Source organism: Phoca vitulina, unplaced genomic scaffold (assembly GCF_004348235.1).
Source record: "Phoca vitulina isolate PV1807 unplaced genomic scaffold, GSC_HSeal_1.0 scaffold28, whole genome shotgun sequence".
Lineage (NCBI taxonomy): Eukaryota > Metazoa > Chordata > Mammalia > Carnivora > Phocidae > Phoca > Phoca vitulina.
The window spans coordinates 16,099,363-16,111,441 of NW_022589731.1; the positions used below are offsets into that span (position 1 = coordinate 16,099,363).

Sequence of the window (12,079 nt, forward strand, 5' to 3'; positions counted from 1 at the left end):
CAACAGTGTAAGAGGGCTCCCCTTTGGGAGAGAGAGTCTTAAACAGACTCTGTGCTGAGTGCAGAGCCCTACTCAGGGCTGGATCTCATGATCCTGAGGTCACCATCCCAACCGACTGTGTACCCAGGCACCCCTATCACAGTATTTTTTAACAATGGGGGAAAACTGGAAATCACTTAAATGTCCAAGAGTAAGGAAGCTTCCTTTAGTGGAAAATTATGTAGCCATGAAATTACAATTTTGAAGAGTATTTTATTTTTTTAATTTTTTTTTTTTTTAAGATTTTATTTGTTTGACAGATTGAGAGAGACAGAGAGAGCACAAGCAGGGGGAGTAGCAGAGGAAGAGGGTGAGCAGGGAACCCAAAGTAGGGCTCAATCCCAGGACCCTGGAATCATGACCTGAGCTGAAAGCAGATGCTTAACCAACTGAGCCACCCAGGTGCCCCTTGAAGAGTATTTTAAAGACATGACACAATACTCAAGAAATGTTACAAGAAAAAAATTAGTATACACTGCTGTATTTGCAGTCTTGTGATGTGGAATGCACACAGACATATGACCTGAAACATAGCAAAATAAGTTTTCTGGCTGGTGGGATGGGAGTGATAAAATATTTTTTTCCAATTTTATACAGTATGACTTTTATAATAAGAATGCATATTACTTAAAATGTAAATATTGTCTTATTGGTTAGTTCCACGTATGGATTCTGTAGCACAATGGTTAAGAGCACAGGCCATGAGTCATGCAGGTCTGGCTTTGAATTGCAGTTCTGCCCAAAGAGAAATCAACTTTATTGGCCTCCCACTGAATGTATCATTAACAACAAAGACATTCAAGATACAATAGTCAAAACTCAAATGAATTTGGAGACTATGAATTATTAAGTCTGTAATTACCCCATGAGTTACAGATTGATTATAAATTTCCCTAAAATAAAATTTAAATGGTAATAATTAAAATGTAATTTTAATTTTCTACTAAGGGAAATAGTGTTTTCATCCTTGGTAATTTTTTCCAGGTATTGAGCTACCACTAGCGTCACATTTATCTCCATGTATAGAACAGACTATTGCACCCTGGGTTTTGCAGGAGAATTAAGTCCTGAAGTCCTCGCACATCCACTGAGTGTAATGAATTAGCCTCCTGCCTGGTCGGCTAGAATAGTATCAGTTATGTGCCGTTCTTGGGGAAAATTGCAAGAAGTCACCCAGAGCATTCTGTTCTGTTCTGAGGAACCCTCATTGGGATGCCTGGCACAGACTAGGCCCGCAAGAAATAGCCGTGGCTCTTAGTCCCATAAAAGAGCACCAGCTTTCTGGATTTCTTTGCTTGGTGTAAGCGTTTTTGGGAAAGGGTATTTTCCACGGTGTGATCCAGTAAGTAGACCTCTTTCTGGCTGTTCCTCAGGCCCTGTCTTTGAATCTGGGACTGGCTGGGACCGTGGAGGACTTCTCTGATTTGCCCTCTTGCAGTGTACCAGCCTCTTTCCTCCACTGCAGGGCGCCCAAGTACTGCCTCCCATCCGAGGAGAGGCTCGGCTTGTCAGTTCTCGCCCCAAAACTGTCCTTGTAGCCGAGACCTTATTCAGGCCTTGGATTTAATACTTTTCCACAAATTGCTTTATAGTAATGTATTCAGTTCTGGCTGTTCATAACTGCCCTTTGGGGATGTTGATCGTTTAAAATAGACTGCTGAAGATATTGTCTTAATAAATTTTCTGATTAATATTTTCTCATGGTTGCTTCTTGTTTTCTTTTAGCTACTGATCTACTCCTTGCCTGGAATCCCATTTGTTTGGGATTGGTAGAAGGTGTTATTGGGAAAATTCAACTTCATTCAGGTATGTTTCTATAAAGTTCTTCAGTTTGTCAAATTTAATGCGGCATTCTATGGCATTTTCTTCTTTGAGGATGAATGTGGATTCTGTTATGGCTTTGATTCCTTTGCCCTAATTTTAGGTCTGCCCAAAGTAGGTATTAAGTATCGCATACCTACTATGTGTCAGGAATTATTCTAGTTGGTAGAACACAATAGTGAGAGAAAACTGACCTGCTCTCACCCTTGTGGAGCTTACAGTTTAGGAAGACAGATATCAGTAAGTAATCACTGAAATAATTGTATGATTATTTGATAATTATGGTATGTGCTCTGGCAGATAGAGACACCAACTGCACTGATTTCGAGGGAGAAGGTGGTAGGAAGAAGGCTGGTGAGGTAGGCAGATGGCAGACCATGACTGGCCAACTTTGGGTCGGCTGTCCATTCTGGATACAATCAACTCTGGCCAGGGAAGAGTAAGGTTCTCTTAGCATGCAGTGTGGCCCTTTCCAGGTGCCCTCACCAGGGCAGGCAAATGGATGAAAGGTCTAGGTTATTCACCAGGCCCTTGCTTAGAAGACAGACACTTGTGTCTGGGGTTCAGAAGGAATTTTGATGATGAGAAAAGAGACGTTATATAGGCGGGTTCCAGAAAGTCCTGAAAAGTACTAACTGAAATATTTTAAGCACTGTATTTAAATATCTGTTTCTCCTTTGGCATCAGTTCTAATGAGTTATGAACTATAGGTAGCTTTACCGTTATTACCGTGTAGTGGGGAGTCTGGCTGCCTCTGTAGTGTGCCCTTTCTGACTCTTCTAAAACGAAATCATTGTGGGGCGCCAGGCTGGCTCAGTGGGGAGAGCATGGGACTCTTGATCTCAGGGTTGTGGGTTCAAGCCTGACGTGGCGTGTAGAGATTACTTAGAAATAAAAAAATTTTTTTTAAAGATTTTATTTATTTAGGGGCGCCTGGTGGCTCAGTTGTTGGGTGTCTGCCTTCGGCTCAGGTCATGATCCCGGGGTCCTGGGATTGAGCCCCGCATCGGGCTCCCTGCTCTGCGGGAAGCCTGCTTCTCCCTCTCCCACTCCCCCTGCTTATGTTCCCTCTCACTGTGTCTCTCTCTGTCAAATAAATAAAATCTTTAAAAAAAAGAGAGAGGTTTTATTTATTTGAGAGAGAGAAAGAGCAAGCACGAGTGGAGGGGGAGGAGCAGGGAGAGAGGGAGAGAGAGAGAGAATCTCAAGCAGACTCCCCACTGAGCATGGAGCCCCAACATGGGGCTCGATCCCAGGACCCCGAGAACATGCCCTGAGCCAAAGGCAGATACTTAACCTACTGAGCCACCCAGGCGCCCTAAAAATAACATCTTTAAAATTGTTGTGTATTTGAGAACTGGGTTGATTTCATGAAATATTTCATAGATACAAAAAGCTATTTACCACAGATACACAGTATAGGTTGTTGTAAAACACACATCCATCTGCCACCCAAACTAAGAGATGAGACATAACCGATGTCTTTGGATCCCTCACTGTGCCTTCCTCCACGTGTGTCCTGCTTTCTTCCCTTCAAGAGCAGCTGCTATTTTTAATTTTGCGTTTTATTCCCTTGATTTTCATTAGTGCTTTTATTACATATGTATTCCTAAGTAATATGATGCTAAGGTTTGTATTTGGGGGACTTTACATAAACGGTATTAAGCTGTTTGTGTTCTTCTACTTCTTTTTTTCCGCTCGATTCAACTTGATATTTTTGAGATTTACCAATGTTGATGTATGAAGCTTTTAGTTCTTTATTTTCACTTTTGTATGAATATATCATAATTTGTCCTTTCTTCTGTCAGTGTGTAATTGTTTGGGGGTTTATTTTTGCTATTAGAAATAATACCGCTATAAACATTGTTATATATTCTGTTTTTGGTAGTTTTGTAATTCTTTTGGTATGAGGAGAAAAGCATTTAGACATTGTATAACCATGCTAAGTATTTTAGTAACACTCTCCTACCTGTCCACATTTACATAAATATATTTTTAATTCATTTATATGCTGACAGGATAATTTCATAGCTGAGTGTTCTGAGCTAAAACTCATTTTCTATTGTTTAAATGAAGCTTATGAAACTTGAGTTATTTTTCTTCAGTTTCAGTCACATGCTGGAGCAATGAATAAATCACTGAAATCAGTAAGGAGATCTGAATCCAAACTTTATTTATTAGCTTCAAGATATAGAGGGGGATACTTAACATGGCTTTAATTTATCTATTGCGCCTTAAAACAACAACATATAATATCACACGACTCTATGGACTGACCTAGAGGCTCTTTTGCCCTTTTTCTTCTGTTGTCTGAGGTCACTTGTGTGGCAGGATTCAGCTGGGACTTTGCCTGGAGCGTCTCTGTCCATGTAACTCATCTCACAAGGCCTCCCCTTGGGTCCTCTTTCTATCCTGGACACCTGGACATTTTTTCAAGGTGGGGGCTGGGTACCAAGAAGACCAGTCCCGGTGTACAAAGTTTTATCAAGCCTCTGCTTGTGTCACTGAGCTTGCTAATACTCCATTGGCCAAAGGAAGTCACATACCCAAGCCCACAGTGAACATCAGAGGGGGCTTCACAAAGGCTTGCATCCCAGGAGGCTGATTCACTGGGGCCACAATGCCCATGAGCCTCTACTTTGTAAGCTGTAAAACAAGAGTAAAAATAACTGCCCTCATTTTTTTCCCCTACAGTATTGTGAGTCTAAATGAGACCGAAGGTCCTTAATAAATTACCACTATTTTATCAAGGCTCTTTTGGTTGCAAATGCAAACTTATCAGCATACACAAAACAAAGTTTGATTGCTTTGCCTTTGGATTCCGAGCAAGTGGTTGATGAGCAGTGGGGGTTCCTGTCTGCAGGCCATTTTGGAAAAGGGAGAGGTGAAGAAAGAAAATATAAGGAAAGAAAGGCAGGGAAAGTAATCTCTGTACTTTTTTTTTTTTTTCCTCTTGTCACATCACTTCTAAGATTTGGCTCTTAAGAGGAGTGGGGAGGAAGCAAAGGAACATCTTTTCTGGGCCCCCTGCTGCTCTTCCTTCCCTCACCCACCACCCACCAGAGAGAACTGCAGCCACACCCCAGTGTGTCACTCCGCCCCCACGTCACCCCCCAGCTCCCCACCCTTCTGCAACCATCTTCCCCTTCTCCCTTCGCTCCCTGCATTCTCTGCCCTGGGATGCCTCATCCCTTCCGCTCCCAGAGCCCCGCTAAAGCTCCTGCTCTGGCCACACCATTGGCCTGGCTGGTGGGAGATTTGCTCCCAGGATGGACTAGAACTAACAGGATCACTTCAGGTGCATTCTCCCCTGGGAGCATCTTACCTTCTGGGGGTAGAGGATGGGGGGATAACATGTCTGTACTTAAACTCTTTCTCACTCCTGTTTCCCTCCTACTTATTCTCCACATTTCAGTGCACGAATTTTTGTTCTTGCCTAGTGAGATGGGAACATAAGTTTATTTGAACAGATGTCATTGACAGTCTAACAGCGGCGTGGGTGAGCCATGCCACTGTTCCTGACTGTCACTGAACTCTGAGCTCTGTGGAATGTAAGCAGGCGTGACTTAGGAATTGGATTAGCTTGTAAGGGCTGCCATAGCAAAGTCCCATAGACTGGGGGACTTAACAGAAACTTCTAGAGGCTAGAAGTCCAAGATCAAGGTGTTGGCAAGTGGTTTCTTCTTTATCCTTGGCTTGTAGATGGTTGTCTTCTCCCTGTGTCTTCCTATCGTCTTGACTGTGGTCACACTGTCCTTTCTCTGTGTGCATCTGCGTCCAAATTTCCTCTTCTAAGGACACCAGCCACATTGGATGAGAACCCATCCTAATAACCTCATTTTAACTTTATTACCTCTTTAAGACCCTACCTCTAAAATAGGGTCACATTATGAGGTACTGAAGGTTAGGACTCCAGCATATGAATTTTGGGGGGACATAGTTCAGCCCATAATAGGAACTTAATGTCTACTGGAATGTTTATTACAAATGCATAGCAAAGAGAATTGCCACTGTTACTTCTTTCCCTTTATTTCACAGTGAGATAGGCCATTCTCCAGATATTATTGACTAGGCACCCATTCCAGAGTTGGACTAACCTGGAAGATCACACAGTAGCCTTGGGTCAGGTTACTTCATCTAAGCTGCCAGTCGCCCACTGTAGACAAAGCTAACACCTCCTTGATACGATCGTTGTGAGATACAATAAAACTCCCTTAAGTGCTTAGCATGGTTCCTGGTAATAGTAAGCATTCAATAGATGCTGGCTATTAATTTTTTCCCTTAGTATTAAAGGTCATTTAGAGGTGTCAGATACTCTACTAGAGAACCACTTAAGTCCTGGCTATATTATTTTGAATAAATTTTTTTTTTTTTTTTTTTAAAGATTTTATTTATTTATTTGACAGAGAGAGAGACAACGAGAGCAGGAACACAAGCAGGGGGAGTGGGAGAGGGAGAAGCAGGCTTCCCACTGAGCAGGGAGCCCGATGTGGGACTCGATCCCAGGACCCTGGGATCATGACCTGAGCCGAAGGCAGACGCTTAACGACTGAGCCACCCAGGCGCCCTATTTTGAATAAATTTTAAACTTAGATTGTTTTTTCCAATAATGTTAATATTTGCTGAAACTAATGATATTAACATGTCATTAAAGGACTACATGGTGGGGATCTATAAAAAGTAATGTTTTTAGTGGTTAAATATTAGCATCAGTGAAAGTTATATTCCATAATCCATGTGCCCCTTTTAAAAAAATGTGTGGTGCAAGGATTTTAAAGTATTATTTAGTTGTATCCTTGGCTGATAATTGCCCTTCCTTTCAGCAGGCTGTGCCAGAAAATTTCTGTTAACCCTGCGTCTAGGAAGTACCTTTTAGAACCGTTAGGCTTCCTTGGATTTGGAAGGCCTCTTTTGCGGGCAGGTGGACTTTCAGCTAGGGTGTAATGTAGTCTGTCTCCCGCAACTTGAATGTGTCTGACTTTGATTTGATCAATGGGATTTATCAATATGAAGAACAGAAAATAGAAGGAACGTGTCATGTGCTAAATAGATGAAAGAAAAGCTATATGAAATCTCAACATTTTTTATCCACTGTAGGGTCTAGGAGGACTTAAGAATGGTAGTCAAATTCTTATCACAACTGTAATTACACATTAATTTTTTTTTCCTTTTTTCTCTTGGTCCCCTCCTCCCCCATCCCCTAAGGATGAGCTCCAGGGAGACAGGGGCTGTGTCCCCCCCTGCTGGCCTGCAGCAGGGCTATTCATAATTATCAGCAAATACTTATGAGTTTAACAAATAATTATGGAATGCCTACTGCATGTCAAGGTCTGCACTCAGTGATGGGGACTGTGGGGTGAACAAAACATGAAGCTTCCAGGAGTGTAGGATTGGATCCAAGAGGAAGACATTAATTACCCAATCACACTGTCTGATCATTAAGCTTAAGCTTCTGAAGAAGAGTGTGGGATGTTGTAAGGACATGATGGAGGGGCCTGACTGGTGGAGTGGGGGTCCTGGATGGACAGCATCCCTGAGGACATGATGTCTGAGTCCAGGCCTGAAAAATGAGTGAGATAATCTGGACAAGGCCAGGATAAGGGCGGGGAGTGAGAGGAGAGATGGTTCTTGGCAGAGTCAGCAGCTGTGCAAAAGGCCCACGTGATTGATGCTTCCTCTGTTTTCTGTGTGATGTTGGGGAGATTGCCGTTATTTTCACTCCAACATCCATGAGAAGGTTGCATTAGGCTGCAGACTTTAAATGGGTCACAAAAACTCTTTCAGATCTATTTTAAAGATTGAGAAGAAGATAAGCTCAGTTAGGGTAAGAAGTATCAGAATATAAAAAGCAAAAGTTATATATTCCATGATATTTTCAGAAATAGTGTGAAAACTGTCAGGAATCGTGATTAATTTGGCAATAGAGGCTCTTGGTTTAGTAATTGAGTTACTACTCCTAGTGTTGAACAGCCAGAGACACCGTTCACTCAAGTAGCTCTCATTCATTAAAATAGTGCTCACCATCTGCTGTTTCTCCACTCTGGAAGATGTCGCAATCATTAACATGGTAAAATGTATTATGCATGTGGTTTAAAAAGTGCCATTTTCATCTGCTGGGGAGACTCTGCTAGGACAGTAATGACATGAAATATTTTATATACTTCAGTGATGAATGAGTGGAGTGTCACTAGCCTTGCTTCAGTACTTTCCTGAAAAGCCACTAGAAAACCCCAGTTGTTGAGGGCAGTGGAGGGAAGAGGAGAGAAGCTGGCGGGGCTTCTTATGTTTAAATACGAGTATAATTGTCTGCGTATGGTTGCATTGTGAGAGAAGTAGATTGTTTTATTGTCTGCCGACAACTCACACTATTACAAACATGTAAGGATTAGGATAATGGTTGTACAACTCCATACATGTATTAAAACCATTGAGTTGTATACTTACAATGGGTGAATTTTATGGTCTGTAAATTATATCTCAATGAAGCCATGAAAAACATTTAAGTCAGAAGGTAGCTTTTGATGTACCCTGTTGTCATTACTTCTGATTTTATCTTAGTTAAAAAGTTAAATACCTCTCTCTTTAGGTAACTTCTGGTGATTTTTTTCATGTACTAAAGTCGCTTTGAGGGAAGTATTCAAAGGCAGTATTATTTCTGACGTTACATTTCTACCAAAATAGGAATGATTTAAAATGTAATTCAAGGGGCGCCTGGGTGGCTCAGGCAGTTAAGCGTCTGCCTTCGGCTCAGGTCATGATCCTGGGGTTCTGGGATCGAGCCCCGCATTGAGCTCCCTGCTCGGCAGGGAGTCTGCTTCTCCCTCTCCCACTCCCCCTGCTTGTGTTTCCTCTCTCACTGTCTCTCTCTCTCTGTCAAATAAATAAAATCTTTAAAAAATAAATAAAATGTAATTAAAATCCAGTCATTTTATATTCATTTTGTTATTCATGAGGATCTCAGAATTATTTATTTTGGAGGTAAAATTTTCATTGGTGACTAGGTTCCTGGCTAATCCTTAAAAGATTCTTTACTTGTAGTTTAGGGCACCTATTCTAGGAATGGCTTTGGGTCTGGGAAGCAGGCATCTTCTTGCTCTTTTCTGCTTCCTTCCTCTTCCTTTTATTCTCTCCCAGGTACGTAGGTGCTGAGTGGCCCTCACCTCTGCTCTTGGCTCCCATCAGCCTCTTCATTACTGTACACAGCCTCTTCATTACTGTACACTTCAGAATTTTCCATCACCTCCCTTGTCCCCAATCTGAGCTCCAGCCTCCATGGTGCAGATGGTTCCAACTCCCTGGTGGGGGCAATGCTTGAACCAGACCCACGAGTGTGACCCATAGCTCTGAGCTTACCCAAGGGTCGTCAGACAAGGAAGCTTCTTGTTGCTGAACACATCTCTCATTGGCAGATATTCATACTTTCAGGCAGAGAGATTCTTTAGAGACGGGCCAGTGTGCCTCTTAGCTATTCCACTACCATTCCAGTTTCCAGTTACAGACCCACGTGTTCTTAAACTCCAGTTGTTCTCCTCTGTGATTCCTATGGTGGTGATACTAAAAGTTTTTAGCTTTGGAAAAAGAAAGGGATTGTTATGGTAAGAGTGACACTCTGTATGGACCATCTACAAAGCTGCTGTTTATATTTCCTCCCTTATATTCTTTTTGAACTTTTTATCTTATTGAACATTCTGAAGTAATTATAATCAAATTATTATGAGGTCTAATTGTTGAAGAAAAGAAATCTTGGTAAATCTCGTAAGTTCTCATTTACTTAGACGTGGGCCAGTATTAGCCATCTAGAGCAGAAAATGATTACTGATGGAATTGACTTGGTTCTCAAGTTGGTTACCACCTGTGGGCTTGGGGTCCCCTCTTTTAGGTAGTCTCCAACCTTGAAGCATGCTTGTGTCATCTCTCCAACAGTAATTTATCTTCATGATGGTAGACCTGCATCATGAATAAAAATCCCAATTATGGGGAGCCTGGGTGGCTTAGTCGGTTGAGTGTCCAACTCTGTTTCAGCTCAGGTCATGATCTTATGGTCATGAGATTGAGCTCTGTGTTGGGCTCTGTGCTCAGAGCAGAGTCTGCTTGAGATTCTCTCTCTCCCTCTCCCTCTGCCCCTCCCCACCCCCATTCTTGCTCTCAAATAAATAAATCTAAATCTAAAAAAGTTTCCAATTATACTTCGTAAACTTATCTGTAATTATACTTAGTAGGTATATTTATATTTATAGTAGGTATATTTATATATATGTATATATATATATTTCCTACTATACTTAGTAGGAAAATATGTAATACATTAAAGTTTTCAATAAACATAAGAAAACATCTTAGCACTTTAAGGAGGATAAGCTATAGTTATATAAAAAATGTACTTTTATATACACATTCATTTTGCCCAATGATACTTTAAGTTTGACTTTTCTAGTTTTCTAAAACTATTACAGACACAAAAGACTTTATATTTTTATAGAGTGTAAGAGATTATTTCATTTTATGGAAGGTCATTATGAGGGATTTAAATTCATCCTAAGCATTGTAAGCTGACCTGAATATGCTTCTGATTCCACCATTCGGTATTTTTGAAATGGTGCCTATAAAGAGCCTCTTGCCCTGGATGCTCTCCTTGTGAGTCACTGTCAATTTTCTGTAAACCCAGACTTGGGGAACTTTTAGTAGGCAACAGAGCAAACCAGTCAAGAAATATTGAGTAACTGCTATGTATGAAAGATTAACAAATTAATAATTGGCTTTTAGTTGGTAAGAAAGTTAGAAGCCCGATATGATGTGCTTTTTAGCTACCAGGTACCTGCCTGGAAAAAATGGTGCTGGTGTAGTGATAGCATTACTTGTAACTCCACTTACCTGATGCACGAGGCTCCCTGAAATATATTCAGGGATGTATAGTGCTCTGTTTCTCTTAGGGGGGACAAAAGCATTTTTGCTAATATAGTTTATTTTTATTTTTATTATTTTTTAAAGATTTATTTATTTATTTGAGAGAGAGAGTACATGAGAGGGGGGAGGGTTAGAGGGAGAAGCAGGCTCCTCGCTGAGCAGGGAGCCCGATGCGGGACTCGATCCAGGGACTCCAGGATCATGACCTGAGCCGAAGGCAGTCGCTTAACCAACTGAGCCACCCAGGTGCCCTGCGAATATAGTTTAAAAATTAGAAATGGCTTTATTTACTGAGCTTTATGCTCAATGTGGGGCTTGAACTCACAACCCTGAGATCAAGAGTCGCATGCTCTACCTACTGAGCCAGCCAGGAGCCCCAGAAATGGCTTTAAATATAAAACAAAACATTGTATTAAATATACTATAAATTCATATCTTTCATGCACATATTCATATAAAAGTACTAACTCGCCAATTAATAGCTTATGCAGTGGGTATCAATGAACCAGGTTTTATGCACACATCAGACTGAATTTAAATTCCTACCAAAGATTTGTGTTTAAAACAAAACAAAACAGGATCCTACATAATTTATCCTGAGATAAACCATTAAGATTTCCCAATTAGGGGCGCCTGGGTGGCTCAGTTGGTTAAGCGATTGCCTTTGGCTCAGGTCATGATCCTGGAGTCTCGCATCGGGCTCCCTGCTCAGCAGGGAGTCTGCTTCTCCCTCTGACCCTCCTCCCTCTCATGCTCTCTCTCTATCATTCTCTCTCTCTCTCAATAAATAAATAAAAATCTTAAAAAAAAAGATTTCCCAATTATTAGTTTCTCTTATAATGTATAGCATGTTAATATAATATAATATTATGGAACATTTAAAGAGACTTCATATATTCAAAAAAATGAGATCAAGAGAAACTAGTCTGTTTCTGACAGCAAAAGACAAGCAATATTTGAAGAGATAATAGTCAAGAATTTTCCAAAACCAATTATAAATACAAGTCACAGCTTTAAGAAGTACTTTGAACCACCAGGGGAAAAGTATAAAGAAAACTACACTTCTGTGCCTCATAATGAAACTGATGAAAACTGAAGACAAAGAGAACACCCTGAAAACAGACAAAAAGTGCACATTAAAGTCAGAAGCATGTAGTGATCCTTGATAGAAACAATGGAAGCAGAACGATATCGTCGAAGTGCCTGTCTGGCATTTTGTAACTTTAAATTTTAAGGAAAATAAAGACATTTTGAGACAACTGAAACTGAGAGAATTTGTTACCGGTAGTATCTGCACTAAAAAGAAACACTAAAG

At 40.9% G+C, this 12,079-nt stretch overlaps 1 protein-coding gene across 1 annotated transcript in view; it reads left to right on the forward strand.

Annotated features, from left to right (window-relative positions):
* The window catches only part of INPP5F (inositol polyphosphate-5-phosphatase F), an 82,954-nt gene that overhangs the window by 18,759 nt on the left and 52,116 nt on the right, over positions 1-12,079 (forward strand). Inside the window, exon 2 of the mRNA XM_032423060.1 lies at positions 1,765-1,845. Within this exon, the coding sequence (XP_032278951.1) occupies positions 1,765-1,845 (81 nt within the window). The remainder of the gene's footprint in view (positions 1-1,764; positions 1,846-12,079) is intronic.